Source organism: Euphorbia lathyris, chromosome 1 (assembly GCF_963576675.1).
Source record: "Euphorbia lathyris chromosome 1, ddEupLath1.1, whole genome shotgun sequence".
NCBI classification, from domain to species: domain Eukaryota; kingdom Viridiplantae; phylum Streptophyta; class Magnoliopsida; order Malpighiales; family Euphorbiaceae; genus Euphorbia; species Euphorbia lathyris.
Window position 1 is genome coordinate 139,371,303 of NC_088910.1, and position 16,861 is coordinate 139,388,163.

At 36.2% G+C, this 16,861-nt stretch overlaps 1 protein-coding gene across 1 annotated transcript; it reads right to left on the reverse strand.

Moving 5' to 3' along the window:
- Positions 1 to 12,288: 12,288 nt before the first annotated feature.
- On the reverse strand, positions 12,289 to 13,145 carry LOC136216046 (expansin-A23-like). Its single transcript, XM_066002967.1, has 2 exons — positions 13,015 to 13,145; positions 12,289 to 12,911 (listed from the first exon to the last, which is right to left on the reverse strand). Exons 1-2 carry the CDS (start codon positions 13,034 to 13,036, stop codon positions 12,289 to 12,291), a joined length of 645 nt encoding a protein of 214 aa, XP_065859039.1. The 5' UTR covers positions 13,037 to 13,145.
- Between the last annotated feature and the right edge of the window lie 3,716 nt (positions 13,146 to 16,861).

A 16,861-nucleotide genomic window follows, 5' to 3' on the forward strand; every position in this document is an offset into this window, starting at 1 on the left:
GATGCATTAATACTATTTTGAGGTTTAATGAGGTTTGTCTCTCTGTTTCGAGAAGTTTCTATTACAATAAATTGTTTGTGGCTCATACACCTATTTTGAGAGATTTCCTTTGTTAGTGCGGTTTCAACACCTTTTAACTCAGATATCAAAACATAAACATGATAAAGTTTGGGTATCAAAAATATATTATACTTTAGGTGCTTTCTATGGTTACTTTGTTTTTTACAAAGTAATCATTACTTAGTGTTTTTTACTATTAGATTATGGAGTGTAAAACTAATCCAATGGTGAAAACACACAAAGTAAGACTTACTTTGTCAAAAACAAAGTAAGCATAGCTTTTACCTATACTTTAAGTGCTGATTTGATCTTGGATTAATTTGACCATTCACGCCAATTTTAAAGACCGAGGCCCTGTTCTTTTTGACTGAATTGAACTGAAATAATAAAATTTATATATAAATAATTATAATTATAATAAATAATGATAAATTATATATATAATAAATTATAAATTATATATAAATAATTATAAGTATAATAAATAATGATGAATTATATTTAAAGATACTTAATTATAAATAATATATAAAATATATAATTACTAATAAATTAATAATAAATAATTATAATAAATAATTATAATAAATAATGATAAACTATATATATAATAAATTATAAATTATATACATAAATAATTATAAGTATAATAAATAATGATGAATTATATATAACAAATGTCAAATTATATATATTTTTGAGTAAGAGTGAGGAGGAGGGAAGAGCGGGGTAGGACATCCCAACCAGGTTGGCACCCCCTGCGGACCGAAGACCCCCGACCCAATATTATTAATAGGAAAACGAAAACATACAAAAGCGTCAAAAAGAGTTACTGAAACCGAAAAACAGTTCGGTCAGAAAAATTCTCAAAGATTAAAGGTAAACAGACGGCTGACGCCGAGTCCCACCAGTGCTCCGCATCACTAAGACGACCCAGGGAAGCGAGGCAGTCGGCCACTTTATTACCTTCACGGAACACATGTGTTGTAACTACTTGCATCTGGTTCATCAGCTTGATGCAATTTTTCCATTCGTTGGGAAGGATCCATGGGACCGAGCACGAACGCGAACGGAAGATGGAAACCACATATGTTGAATCACTCTCAACCAGAGCCTATTCCATCCCTTGTTGAAAGCGTAAGCTACTGCCGTAATTGCTTCTTTTAGCTCAGCGCTAAAAGCGTGAGGTAGTGAAGACGGAAGAGAAAAAGCCCCTTGAAACTGGCCCTGATAATCCCGGAAAATCCCCCCCGCAACCAGCTGAGTTTCATTTAATCGATGCATCTGTATTTACTTTTATCCATCCGATAGGCGGCTTTTGCCATTTCATAGGGATGATTCGTGGGGCGCGCGATAGGCTTGGCTGAATATCCAACGAGTTCAGAATGTGTCTTTCCACCAATGAGTTCCAAACTGATCCTTTGTTCAAGCGGTCGGCCTGTCTAATGAAGGACCAGAGCATGCGCAGGGCGTTGCTGATATGCGGCGTCTGGTCATCGAACATACTAGCATTCCGGAGTTTCCAAGCGAGCCAGATTACGTGAACAACTGCGCTTCTCCAAAGCGTTGTGATCTGCGTGCTGAAGGAGCAGGCCATTGCAAAATTTATCAGCTTCCGAAGGTTGCTGGATAGAGGCAGCCTTCTTCCAAAAAGACTCGAGATGGCAGCCCATAGCTGTGCTGTAAAAGCACAGTCCATCAGAACATGATCATGCGTTTCCGTATGATTCAAACAGAGATAGCACCGTGAAGCCAAGGTGTTTCCACGTGCCTGTAAAGCCTCCTGAGTTGGAATACGTTTGTGATACGCCCGCCATGCTAGCAGTGATCTGGACGGCAGGATGTATGGCTACCAAAGATGACGACATGGGTGATTGCTGGGCGGTGGCGAAAGCCATTTATAAAAAAGGGATACTTTGAAGCACCCCTCCGAGGACGGCATCCAGACGCAGATATCGGCCCCATCCCCAAAATCAACCTGTTGAATCTCAGCACTAGTGTCAAGCGGCAGCGGAGGGAGATTGAACCAGGCATCTCGGTTGCGGAAGTCCTGGATGGAATCCGTGAGCAGAGCTCGCTCCTTTGCGTTAATTCCCAGCTGAACCGCTATAGGGGGCACTACCCATTCCGTATTCCAGAAGTTCAGCCTTGAATCACTGCCTAGAAGCCATTTACTATTAGATTTTAACACCTCAAAAGCCTTTTTCAGAGAACCCCAGATGGAGGATAATGTCACCTGCCTATGAATGCCGACCTTACCCAAGAAGCGTGACTGTAGAAGGGAGAGCCAGGGTGATGCTTCAGTTAAGATGCCCCAAGCGAGCTTGCCAGAGAGTGCCAGATTCATCAGCTCCAATTTTTTAAGACCTAACCCGCCATCTGATAATGGATTTGTGCAAAGATCCCAGGTTGGTGTGACCAATTTCCTCTTGGTGGTGGAACCAGAACAAATAAAGTTCTTTATTTGTCTCGTAAGACTCTTTAGGAGCAACTGAGGCCATCTGTAGACTTTACTAGAGTTATCCGACCGGCTATAGAGAGTGCTCTGCCCTGCCAATTAGAGAAAGAATTTGCTATTTTGTCAGCGATCTGTTTTAAGTGTACTGACCTTGGCGCACCGGAGAACAATGGGATGCCTAGGTACTTAAACGGCAGCTTCCCCACGCGAATTCCAATGATATTCGCCAGAGTGCCACTTCTACGGGCCAAAATATGCTTGCTAACAAAGAGCTCTGATTTATTCCAACTCACTGATTGACCTGACAGCCTCTCGTATAGCTGAAAAGCCGAGGCGACGGCTCTGACATTTGCAGTTGTTGCCTTACAAAATAACATAATATCATCCGCATACAACAGGTGAGTAGGAAGGCTGGCAGTAGAAGAGTAAAAAGTCGGTATCAATCTCCCACAATCCTTTAACTGTGTTAGCAGACGGCTCAGGAAGTCTTCTGCCAAGCAAAACAGAATTGGAGATAGGGGTCTCCTTGCCTAACCCCACGAGAGCAATCAAAGTACCCAGTAGTTCCAGAGGGTGTCAGAATTGAGATTCTAGCCGATGATAGGATGTTGAGTATCCAATCTCGGAACTGGAGCCAGAACCCAAATTCTTCGAGTACTGATAGGAGAAAGTTCCAGTCAAGTGTGTCAAATGCTTTGGTTATATCAATCTTCATACTCAGGTTCCCACCAAAACATTTTTTCTAAAGCGAATTGACTCCCTCAGATGCCACTGCAATGCACTGATGAATGCTACGACCACTAATAAAACCGAACTGGTTTGGGGAAACAATCTCCTTAGCCACAAGGGATAACCTGTCTGTCAAAATCTTTGAAATTACCTTGAAGGCAAAGTTGCTCATAACAATCCGTCGATATTGTTCAATACGCTTTGCTCCATCAACCTTGGGGATTAGAGCCATTAAACTCGAGTTCAAACCCGTGGTGATGTTACCAGTTTGGAAGAACCAAAGTACAGAATTGCAAACGTCGTTGCCAATCACATCCCAGAAGGTTTGAAAGAAGGTAGCTGTGAAGCCGTCAGGACCAGGCGCACTTGAGGGGCTCATGGATATCACAGTGTCTTTGATTTCGGCTAAGGTAGGATGCCGAGTGAGGGCATCATTCATGGCTTGTGAAACAATATGCGGGACTGTTTCTTTTTCTCTGTCCAAATTGCCCAGCTCCGTTCTCGAATTTTTGAATAAGCTCTCATAGTAACCCGTGATATGGTCCATAATTACCCTTTCATCCGTTGAGAATTCCTCATTGATTAGCAAGGCATGAATCCCCGCTGTCGCCTTCCGGTAGGAGGCCATTCCATGAAAGAAGGAGTTGTTTCAATCTCCTAAAGCAAGCCAGGTGCTTCTACTCTTTTCTCTTAGGAAAGTTTCTTTCTGAGCCAGGTGAAGGTCTAGGTCTGCGTGAACATGGAGTTCCTGATCATGAAGAGAGCTAGTGAAACCTGAGACAGAAATTTCATTCTGAATCTTTGCCAATACAGCTTAACTTTTCTCAATGTTACGGTCCAAGTGACCGAAAACTTCTTTGTTCCACACCCGTAAGACACTACGGAGCCCCTTGAGTTTGTGGCTCAAAAGATGCATAGGGTCGAGGTTTGGATGTTGACCTTGCCAGTAAGCTTCAATTGTGTTTCTGAGATTTGGGTGGGTGATCCACATAGCCTGGAACCTGAATCTGGAGATTCTGGAAACCTTGTGATAAAACCGAAACAATAGCGGGTGATGGTCTGAATGGTGGCGGGTCAGCACCATACAATTGAAGGACCAGAGGTCCGCAAAGTCCCCAAAAACCAGGACCCGATCCAGCCTACTATCAACTCGAGCTTGAAGTTGTCTTCCATTGGACCATGTGAAGTAGGAACCCGTAGCTTGAACATCTCGCCATTCTCCCCTGTCCAAGAACTCTCTAAATTCTCTACAAGGCCACTGAGCCGGTGCCGCACCTGTTTTCTCGTGGGCCCCAACAATAGCGTTGAAGTCACCCACCAACATCCAGATACCATGATTTGTTAACGGAAGAGAATTGATGTCCTCAAACATTATTTTCTGCCTGTTAGACTAAACACTTCCATAAACAAAGCATAAGTAATGAAGTTTATCCTGGATGGTGCAGCTAATAATAATGAACTGCTCATGTTGTTGAATAACTGACAAATCCAAATCTACTGTTTTTTATTTAAACAACCATAAGGTTGTCATGTCTCGAAGATTAGAAGCAACAAAGACCATCCCAAAACGATTCCAGAATCTCGGGTTCATAGAGTTGAAAGCAATCATTGGTTCAGCAATACATAAAAAATTCGGATTATGAGTTTGACATAATTTTAATAAATAGTTCTGGGTACCTGCGTTCTAGATACCTCTGCAGTTCCAATAGAGAACCGTCATATAAACCGGGATGGGGGTTTAATGGCCGTTTTGAGCGGGCTGGCTTGTCATTTTTGCTCTGCATTCCTTGTTTTTTGGGTTTGGCTGTTTCCCATTCCTGGCTTTTCGATTCTAACTCGTCCGCCCAGCTAGTATTATTACTGCTTTGCAGCGTATTTTAAATTACTGAGGCAATATTAGAGTTCCCTGGCGATGGTAGTCGATCCACTGGATCCTATGGCAATTCAGGCTCGGGGCTGTTATTCCATATATCTTTTGATGTACTATCAATGGCGGCTTCAGTGAGATTCAATGCTTGATCGTTGCTGGTTTCCTGCAACGGCAATGAGGCTGCGACATCAGGTGTTTGTTTGTTCGAATCCTCTTGTGTCCGTGTGGTCTTTGGTAATTCAGATTTATCTGTGCCAGGCTTCTTCGTCTTCGGGGCTTCCGGCTTAAGGTTTTGCCTGCATTCATAAGCCATATGGCCCACATTTGAGCAAACTTTACAAAAGCTCAGGAGCTTTTCGTAAACTACATCGATCCAGAAGTGTTTCCCTTCCCTCTCAATTCCCATGGTAGAAGGAAGCTCTGCTGCAAGATCAATATCCACTAATATTCTGGCATAATGCCCAAAGTCCCTTTCCAGGGTGGCTCTATCTAGTCATATCAGACCACCTAGCCCTCTAGCAATGTCCGACAGGATTTGGGCATCCCAGTATTCCCAAGGCAGAGCATAAAGGCGGATCCATACCTGAACTTGTGTCGTCTTCTCTGCGTAAGGGTCAAAATCTACCTTCCATGGCTGTAATCTGAAAGTCCATGGCTTCAGGTTCAGGACCCCTTTGCTAATAGCCCTCAACTTAGCTTCTTTGGTCTGCAGAAAAACATGGTAGTATCCCCTTCCTATGGAAATAAGTCTCCATGGTTCCATTAATCCCCAAATTGTGTTTAAGGATTGCTTCAGTTCGTTTACTTTCCTTGGGGAGTCCCCTTTGGATAATATAATACGCCCAATCAAAGAGTGCTCACATAGAGCCAAACGTCTGTTATAAGCTGCTTACGATATCTTCACCGACCTTATACCTCCGATTTCTGAAACTGTAGCAGAGGAGCTTGACTGAGGCGTTAGGTTTTGTCGAACTATGGCGGAGAATGATTTCGGCGGAGGCGGTGCATTATCCTTCGCATAACGAAGCTTCGGATTGAAGAGAACTCTGATGTCCACGTGATCGTCGAAGGTTGTGAGATTGTCCATGGCTGACCGGCGGTGTTAGGCGGCGGCGGCGGATTCTAGGTTATTTCTCATCGTTTTTCCAAAACTTTTTTCTTCTCAAATTATATATATAATATAAAATATATATAAATAATTAATTATAATTATAATAAATAATGATGAATTATATATAAATAATGTTAAATTATAAATTACATATAAATAATAATAAATTATATGTAAATAATTATAATAAATAATGATAAATTACTGAACTGAACTGAATGTTACTGAACCAAATGCTACTGAACTGAATTGAACTGAAATTACTGATATTGAAATTAAGTAACAAAGAACAGGTCTGGATTGATACTCAACGATTGATTTGGGCTAAAACGACCCTTCATGCCAACTTGAAGAGCCAATTCGACCATTAATTAATTAATTTATTTATTTATTTATTTTATGAGTTAAATTAACTAGTTCTCTAATTAATTAACTTCTTAATTCTAAAATGGTTAATTAAATTCTCAATTTATAGTTTAAAGGGATAAGTAAAAAAAACAGAACGGAATAAGGATGAACAATTTTACCTATAGTGTCTAAAATTGTGTAATTTTATCTCTAGTGGTTGTCAAGAGAAAATTTACCCCTAACATTGGCAAGTTGGGTTATTTCAAAAATAATTCATCAAATTGTCTTCTCTGTCATTAAACTTGTCATTTACACTTAGCATGTGCACCATTCTATCTCACATTAGTAACAGATGATAAACGTATGAATAGACGTGGAAAAAAAATTAAAAAGTATATACTGTTAAACGTACGAGTTGGACAAAAACAATCCAAATATTCCGTCAAATTTAAAAATATTAATCTCCAATTCTATTATAAATCATAAAAAATGTGAATTTTTTTTAAACAATATATGTGTTTTATAACGATATATGAAATTGACTCAACTTGCTAATGTACATTTTAATGGTAAAATTGTTCTTTGCTGCCAACATTAGTTAGGAGTAAAATTACACCAGTTTATACGTTAAAAGTAAAATTGCTCCTGGCTGTCAACTTTTGAGACATTTTTGCACCCTATCTCTAGTTTAAATTGGGTGTTTAACAATCAAACCGAACTGAAAATATGAAACAATATGTTCCGGATCAAATCTTAGTAGAAGCACAAATCATCTTGTGAGGCCCATTCATCTTTTAAAAACCCAACGATACAGGAGAAGACGACAACATCACGAATACCGGGAGTCACTCCACCGCATAGTCTAGGGTACAATATTGCTTTCACACTCATGACATTCTATAAATGAGTGTTATCTACTTTCTTTTTCTTAATTATGTGATATTCCATTTTTTATTCTAACTGGTTTCTAACTTTGGTATCAAAGTGTACCTAATTAAGGGTCCAACCCAACGCATATCAACTAGCATTCGTGAAAGTCAACTTGAAGATTGGACTACACCAACATTTGGTGTAGTGAGCGTGATCCTACTTTACAACCTCTAGATCTTTAGTCTGAACAACTCGAGAGATTTTTCAAAAGCATGACGACTAACTGCTTAGAGATACCACTCAAACCAAGTCTATTCCTCAACCCAATGACCCAAAAAAGGCATTAGATCCCACGTTGGGAGGAAAAAAATGATCTCAAACCATAATAAGAAAGAGCTTGAGGTACATAATCTCGAGTATAATACAACTTAAAAACGAGATACAACTCGGAACTCTACGACATATCCTAATTCAATGTTGCTCGCCACATGTTGTAAAAGATGCAATTGACTCAGGTCTATATGGCGTAGATTTAACTGCAGTTACAACAGGAAAATCAACCGCTATAGACTTATCTAACAAATGATTAAACATCCTTCTTTGGACACAATGAAGAAAAGGGATGGGACATACCTAAAATCCATGATTAGAGTGCGAACAACAATGTTTTGCATGAGAAGCAGATCATTTGACATAAGAAAGACAAATAAGTCAAAGATTATGTCCTTCCTAATGAAAACACTGAGAATACTTTGACGAAAAAGTCCTAAGAAGTATTATTCTAATGTTTTATGGAATTGTGATTTACCAGATACCAAACCACACTCCCTCTAGCAGCGCATCATCGACACACCTTTTCCACCTCATCGGAAAACTCTTCATTTGTCTCAATGTTCTAACATAGAAAATCCAAATGATCTCTATGCGATGATGAACATGTACACTCAATAAGATGATATGATGTGTAAGATTTTTCTCACCATGTAGCTCATGAATAGTATATGCGTTATTATAAGGATATGTAGATTCATTCTGAGATTTAAAGGGCCTAATTGTAGTTTGATTTGTGGGAGCAGTGAAAGCTCAGTGGGTAAGTACCGATTTTCACGATGTCTAGCAAAAGGTTACAAGCCTCCTAAAGATGATTTTACCAGGTTTCATTAGATGGCCTCTTTTGTCATACCTTTAAATTTGGAGGTTGCTATGGACGCCCTAGAAAAATAAACTTGTGAATCGTTAAAGAGGAAGTGTTACAAAGATCTACTTAGAACTATGGAAGAATTAGTGGCTACATGGTCAGAGTTTTGTACGTCATGATGATAGCAAGCGTCTTGCTGATTATGTAGAGGAAGAAAAGAACAAGGTTAGTAGGGGCCCTAATAGAAAGGATAAAGGAAAACAAGTTAATGAGGGAACCTTGTGAATGGAGAAATAAGGCTCACCGCTCGAGCCACGAAAAATGGAATAACTGGAATCCATTTGCGTGAGAGGAATGAAGACCTAATATGTTTGGGATTAAAATAATATATTTATTTAAGAATGCTCATTACACAGAAGTTCGCACCCCCCACTGTTCGTAATGGTTTGCAACGGGACAAAAACCACAAAATAGTGAAGGACGAACTCGAGGACCGGCTGAATTTGTCCCTAGGGAGAAAATTTTCAAATTTTACAAGAAACTAAGACATTCCACAAATTAATTGAACCACTTCAAGCAAGTAATTTTAAATTAAACCGATTAAATGATAGATATTCTAAATCAAGAATAAGTAGATGAGTGTCCATTACTCATTCTTTGAAGGGTATCATAGTCTCCTTGTGAAGTCTGTTGTACCAATTATTCCGATATTAGTGAATACATCGAACAACGACTCTTATTACTCATTGTAAACCAACGTTCCTTAATCGCCCCATTTCATCCCCATCTATTCACACATTTATTAATTATGTAATCACATCATTAAATTTTCAATTACAAGCCGCTCACAACATAACATTTGTTTCCGACCAAGTCTAAATAAATATCAAATTCATCTCCAAAAATTTCAATGATAAAAAAGAAGCCCACAAGATTCAAATGTAAGGAACCTCCCCACTACTTAATCCAGGAGTAGGACGATACTTTCACACTTATATCAACCTATATATTACATGTAAATTACACCAATGGCCACTGAACTTTGCTCTTTTTAACCTTATGGCCATTGAATTTTACACTTTTGACACTGGTGGTCGCTCAACACCTCAAAATGATCGTTGACGATCTCAAATAAAGTTCAAAGAGTTAATGATATTCTAAAGAACTTCAATTCTTGAAAATTTTCATTTTAAGGTCATTTTCGCATTGTTTGGTTAGGAAAGTGAATTTTTAGAGAGAGAACTCTAAAAAAATATGATTTTGGAATATAAAAAACGCAGTGTCATGGTAATTGTTGTTCTGAATAACTTTAATATAGCCTAATACATCACCAACTACCAAACTGATTTATAATTTGCAACTATGGTTCGGTTTTTTTTAATTTTGATTTGGTTTTCATTTTGTAAAAAGTATTGTGAACATTGGATGAAATGGAGATCATACATTTATAATCATTATAAATACTTATAATGAGTGTATTTTTTTATCATTATAAATATTTCTAATGAACGTATTTTTAATCATTATACATAGTTTTTAGTAAGAGTAAATGTCTTCTCATTATAAGTTAATAATGAAGATTATACATTTATAATTTAGTAAAAAGTATTGTGAACATTGGATGAAATAGAGATATTATAATCATTATAAATACTTATAATGAGTGTATTTTTTTATCATTATAAATATTTCTAACAAACGTATTTTTAATCATTATACATAGTTTTTAGTAAGAGTAAATGTCCACCCATTGTAAGTTAATAATGAGCGGAATTATTCTGCTCATTAATACTTTTAGTAAGAAGCGCTTCTTTAAGGAGAAACTTGTGCTCATTAATAACTTTTAATGAGTGTAATTAGAGTTTTAATGAGTCGACACCTGATTTGCAGCCTGCAACTCATGCCTCTATGAATTCGATGTCCCCTGCGAGGCCTCCTGTGCGATCCAAGGCTGCTGCCTCTCCGTTAACATCTATTATTGGGCCTTAACTATCAACTTGAACATTTAGTTCAATTGATTCTATGACATGGTTGGTGGGATGGGTCAACATTACATTGAAGGTGAAACGAAAGTTTGTGTTCAAGCCAATATTAGAGTGGAGATTAATATAGTTAATATTTTTTGGAAAAATAGTTCTTTCAAATGAACATTTTAGTACTTTTTGTTTCGTTTAATGGTAAAAGAGAAGGTTATTACTTATGGGACATATGAAGTATATTTTCTAAGACAAACAGGGAATTGTTTCTACTCTAATTTTCATGAAAAGTAGTTTTGCTTGTGAGTAAATATTATTTTAATGGGGATAAAATTATTATCATTGTAAGTTTATAACGAGGATATACATTGTTCTCGTTAATACTTAGTGCCTTGAAAGTAATTAGTCTCACTTGAAACAATTTAGTACGAATATTTGGGCTCTTAATGAGAATATGCCCCCTCATTATAAGCCCCATTTTTTTTTTGAAGTAGAAGTAATTATAACATGGTTTCCATTCTTTCCGTAATTCATGCAGTGTCTTGCCTTATTTCTTATAAGTCACTTTATTTAAAAGGTGATTAGCTAATAAAATAGCTCCCCACATGTTTTGTGGCAACATATTCACCAACACACTCGATCATACTTCCATGTAAGAGAAACTTGCTAAATGTTAAACATATTAACCACAATGAACACTCATAATTTATTTTTACTCTAAAAGGGCCATAACAAAATTGAGACGCATAGGGTCGAATTCGGACCGGTGGTGTAGGCTATGAGATCTTTGCCTTCCTCCAAAAGTTAATTTCTTTTTGTTTTTTTTTTTTTTGGAACCTCTGCTCCAATTTACTTCCAACATGTATTGTGTTGGATCACTGTCTTAGGGTATTTGGTCTCAATGATAACTTTCTAGGTTGCAGCATAACTTTCTACATTACATATTAATGGTAATACCATATGAAATAATATCCATATTAAAACAAAATTACCTTATCTATTTTCTTTCCCTATCATACAATTATGTCCTTATATCTTATATATAGAAAGTACCATTTCTTAAACAAAATAATAATAATTAAAATAACACACAATTTCTGCAGCAAAAGAAAATAACACAAGAAAATATTAAGTGAAAACTAGTTAATGTTTATTTCACCATTATTATAATTTGATAAACAGCTAATAAAAAAACATAAAATGATAAAACTCAACCCCCAACAATACTTAAAATATCCCTAATTACTCAAACCCTAACCCTAAAAATTGAATTTTCCATCATAAGAATTTCCAAATTGCCAATTAGAATCAGCAACATTATCAAACTCCAATGTTTTCCCATCACTAACACAATCGATCATACTTCCATGTTGGGGAGAAACTCGCTAAATGTTAAACATATTCCCCACAATCGATCATAATTTATTTCTTAATAGTATCCATATTAAAAAAAAATTACCTTATCTATTTTTCTTTCCCTATCATATAATTATGTCCTCATATCTTATATAGAAAGTACCATTTTTTAAACAAAATAATAATAATTAAAATAACACACAATACCATTTCTGCAGCAAAAGAAAATAACACAAGAAAATATTAAGTGAACTGGTTAATGTTTATTTCACCATTATTATAATTTGATAAAACAGCTAATCAAAAAACATAAAATCATAAAATTCAACCCCCCACAAAACTAAAATATCCCTAATTATTCAAACCCTAACCCTAAAAATTGAATTTTCCATCATAAGAATTTCCAAATTGCCAATTAGAATCAGCAACATTATCAAACTCCAATGTTTTCCCATCACTAACAGTCACTTGGAAAGACAAACTTTGGCCTACCAAATTACTTCCAGTCTGCCAATTTTGGCCCCAATTTCTGGACATTTGAAGCCATCCATTAGTTTTTGAACCTCTAATTTTGACATTAGTAACATCTCCAGCCCCTCCAACATTGTACAATAACACAAGAATCCAGTAAGGATTGCCCTTAATCTCAAATTTAATTCCACCTTGTTTGGAGCACGAAATTCTGCGATATTTGACAGGTATAATTCCAGCTCTGTAGATAGCAATTTTGGTAAACATAGGCATGGATAAATCAAAATGTTGTTGGGGTGGATTGCACCAATTCCCATCTGGTTTTGAGTAATTTGGTGGACAAAAATTTGTGGCAGTAATTTTAATAGTCCCAGCATTTGGTATGCACCATTGTGGATCATTTACACACATTATCTCAAAACAGGCTCCACAAATTCCACCATTGTTGAAAAGTGCTGTGCTTAAGGCTGCTGTTTCTAATCCATATCCTTGTTTGAACAGATCTCCATACCCACATGCTCCTTCTGCACTCAAATTTTATATTAGAATACAAAACCCCCAAAAACAAATTTGTAGAGACTTCAAGAATAGTAAAGGAATTAAAATTTAGAAGTGATATGTACTTACGCATTGTTTCAGATCCAGTCATGTCACCATAGAATGTTGCATGTGCATCATGCCATTGATCTGCTGATGTTTGAGTAATAATTGTACCCAAAACTGAAATGAAAAATATTAATATGATTACAGGAAATTTCATGATGCTGGGAACGTTTTGAGAATGGTGGAGATAGGTTTAGTTGTTGCTCTATATATATAACTTATAAAGCGAAATTAGTAGGCGAGATTTTCGAATTATCGAAATAAATCAAATACAGTGAATCAGCAATTACTTCTTTAATTAGTGGGCAAGATTTTCGAATTGGTGCTAACTATGGAAATAAATCAAATATATATCTGAAAGATTTCTGCTACCATTTCTAATATAACAGCTAAGCAATCAATTACTTCTATATTTTATGGAAGGATCTAAATGGATTGATTTCCGTGTACTTGGCCCAAAAATCGATTGGATTGGCTTAATACATGTGGAAATGATCTAATTGTATTCAATAACACTCATTTCTTAATAGAATTTGTTCCCATTTCTTAATAGAATTTGTTGGATGCAGAAAATAGAAGACACCATTTGTCAAACTTCTTGCAACTTGTTTGAAAAAATGCAAATTAAGAACTTTTGAAAGTTCACGGGTAATAGAAGTAATTGTTGAAGAGAAAACAAGAATGTAAAAAATGAAGGAAAGAGAGGATGAAGCTTCTTTTAATCCTATTTCTTTTTTAATTCATCCTTAATTTTTAGGTGTTTGCTAGTCCACGGGGAGAAGGAGAATAGCTTTTATTAGGAGGCGGAAAATCAGATTACAAATTAGGTTTACATAATAGAGTATTTATAATACTCAATCTAACCTAATCCGACTTGGAACCCACGATGTCCCCACGCATCGCCCCATGGATTTAACGAAAGATAAATAAACGAAAGTCGAAACACCGACACCAACGTTGTGTTGGCAAGTCTACGGGCAGAAGGAGAATAGCTTTTATTAGGAGGCGAAAAATCAGATTACAGGTTAGGTTTAAATAATAGAGTATTTATAGTACTCAATCTAACCTAATCCGACTTGGAACCCACGATGTCCCCACGTATCACCCCCCTAGCCCCCCGACATGCTGACCAGGCAGCGAGACCATGATGCGCCTCCGGAGCTGTCGCTCTAGAGACTCACTAAGGGATAAGTGTACCCGTCATGATCAAGTAATAATCTTGACAAGTCCAGGTATCGAATCCACAAGATTTACACCTGCAAGTATTGAGCTACTAAGCTTCTAATGTTATCTAGGCTGTGGGGGGTTTGAGATTGAGTTTGTTTAGCTTAATCTACTCCTAAGTGATCCTTTAAATCATGTAATTAACCTGAAGGGAAACGTGGTGATACGATAATATCGAATTCAACCTATTTCATTAATCAATTATCAACCTAATCTGAGTTGCTTTTGCCTGAGGCGATTAACCCTACTTATCCTTCTATGGTTCTTAGCGCGTGATTCCCTTGTAAGACCAAAACTAGCTCTAAGGTTCAGAAATTTGAGCTTAATTTTCTATAGGGTTGTCAATCCTATAGGCTCTGACTAGGTCAAATTCAGCTCGCAATGCGTGCCAAGTGATTGTTTGGACTTATGAATTAGTTAAACCAATTAAGCAAAGCGTAAGACAAAGATTAAATCATACAATCAATTAAACAAAATAAAAAATTGAATTCATATTAAAGATGAAAAGTATTGTCATGAAGATACAATTAGCCTAGGATTCACATCATGGATCAGAGGCAAATAGAATGTAAAAGGGAAACAACTCCCTTTCAGGGAACCTATCGACCAATGTAGACGTCTTCCTAGGACTTAAAGGATGGAGCCTTAAACAATCCTCGGTGGATGCAGAGCTTGAAGGTTCTTCAATGGTGGATGGAAGGAAGAAGAGGATTCTTCAAGGATGGCGGCTAGGGTTTTTACACGAAATAAAAGATAATTTACAAATGTTACAAAGTCCTATTTATAGTTATAGTTCGAGGCCTAAACCTAATCGGATTTGTTTCATGTTGCATGTGGAGAAGTCGGGGGTGAAACGTGGCATCGTGGGGCCGGGAATTAGTCAAAAGACTAATTCCCAAGCTGGGCGAGCTAGCTCACCGAGCTGGCCTCTAGATGCCAGGTCGGCATGAGCTAGCATCTGATGGCCAACTCACCGAGCTAGCCTATAAAAGCCAGTTTGATGGGCAGCAGATGCCCAACGCACCGAGCAACTGCCGGGGGTCCCCGAGACACAATTTTCGCCCAAAATTAATCATGTTTTGACCTGCACATGCACATAAACTCCAAACGACGTCAGTTCAAAGGCTAAATTGACCCATCAGTCGCTAGATTTGAGTAGAAACTCCGTTTGGTGCGACCTTTGGTGGATCATTTAGCCACAATAAATAAATGGCAGTTCACGTATGTGCTATTATGGCAATATTTGCCTGAAAACAACCAGAAAACGAATACAAACTACAAAAGTAAATAAAACACACACTAAAACTAACTAACACGCACACATGCATAAAAATACGAGAATTGCTAGCAGGAAGAAACTCCATATACGTTGTCGTTTAGAGGGACTGTTAGGCTGAAATAATATTAAAAGCATCGTGGCATAATTGGAAGTTGAACATTTTGAAATCGAAATCAATTGATTTCAGTTTCAGTGTTCCTTTTACAGCGGAGAATAATATATATTACTGTCAAATTTTCCCTAATTGTATTATTAAATAGTATTAGAGACTGTATAAATTTGTCTCTTTTACTAATTTACTAATATTAATAGAGGACAATTTGATATAATTGTCTCCAAGGATTTGTACTTGAAACTCTTGTTTTGTAGTGAACTATTATACTATGAATTTGAGGAAGAGTTGTAAGTTGGTAGCTAATCTTCTTTATGTATTTCGTACGTAATAATAAAGTTCGGAATGATATAAGCAACTCCCTCTGGACATAGCGATGGATGCTTTATTGCCTATTAGGGTAAATAATTACAAGGTCCTTATGTGAAATGAAACAATCCAATAGAACACACTCGTAAATAATTACAAGGTCCTTTTGTTAACCAATCCAATAGAACACACTAATAAGCCCATATTATTATAAGGTCCTTAAATTTTATCTTTTGGTGTCAAATTTAGTCTAAATAGTTTTAACGAAGTTTTGAACTACATATGCACCGAAATTAATATAGTTGACAAAATATATTATTTATTTTCTTAAATTTTAATTATTTTTTCTTTATCCTTTAATATGATATCTTTAAACTAACATTAAATATTATTATGAATTTTCTATGATTTTTAAATAATATTTTTTTCTTTCCTAAAATTTATTAGAGATGTATAAATTACTTTTTACAATTATATTCTTACTCCTATTTTGATAATTTTTGAAATATTTTTCGTTCATTTTTAATCAATAAATTTTACGTTATTAAATTAATGTTCTATAATTATATAAAAATTAATAAATCAATTACTTTATATTGGAGATATTGTGATTATATAAGAAAAAGGAGAAAAAATATAAAATAGGAAAAATAGATGTTTTATTATTAAAACATAGACTAAAGGGTAATTTTGGTATTTCAAAATTTATTTAGTATAGTTTGACCATTGACTCAAATATAAGGACTAAGGAGTTAACAAAGACAAAAACTGAGAGACTGTATAATTATTTCTAAAAACAGAAGAAGTAGTGTATTACGTAACAACACAGAGACCTTATAATTATTTACCCAATAAATTATTTGTAATAAATTGGTCATTTTTATTGGATTAGATTGGGTTAAACCATTAGTTAGTTTTTTAAACACCAATAGGAATAATTATTAGTA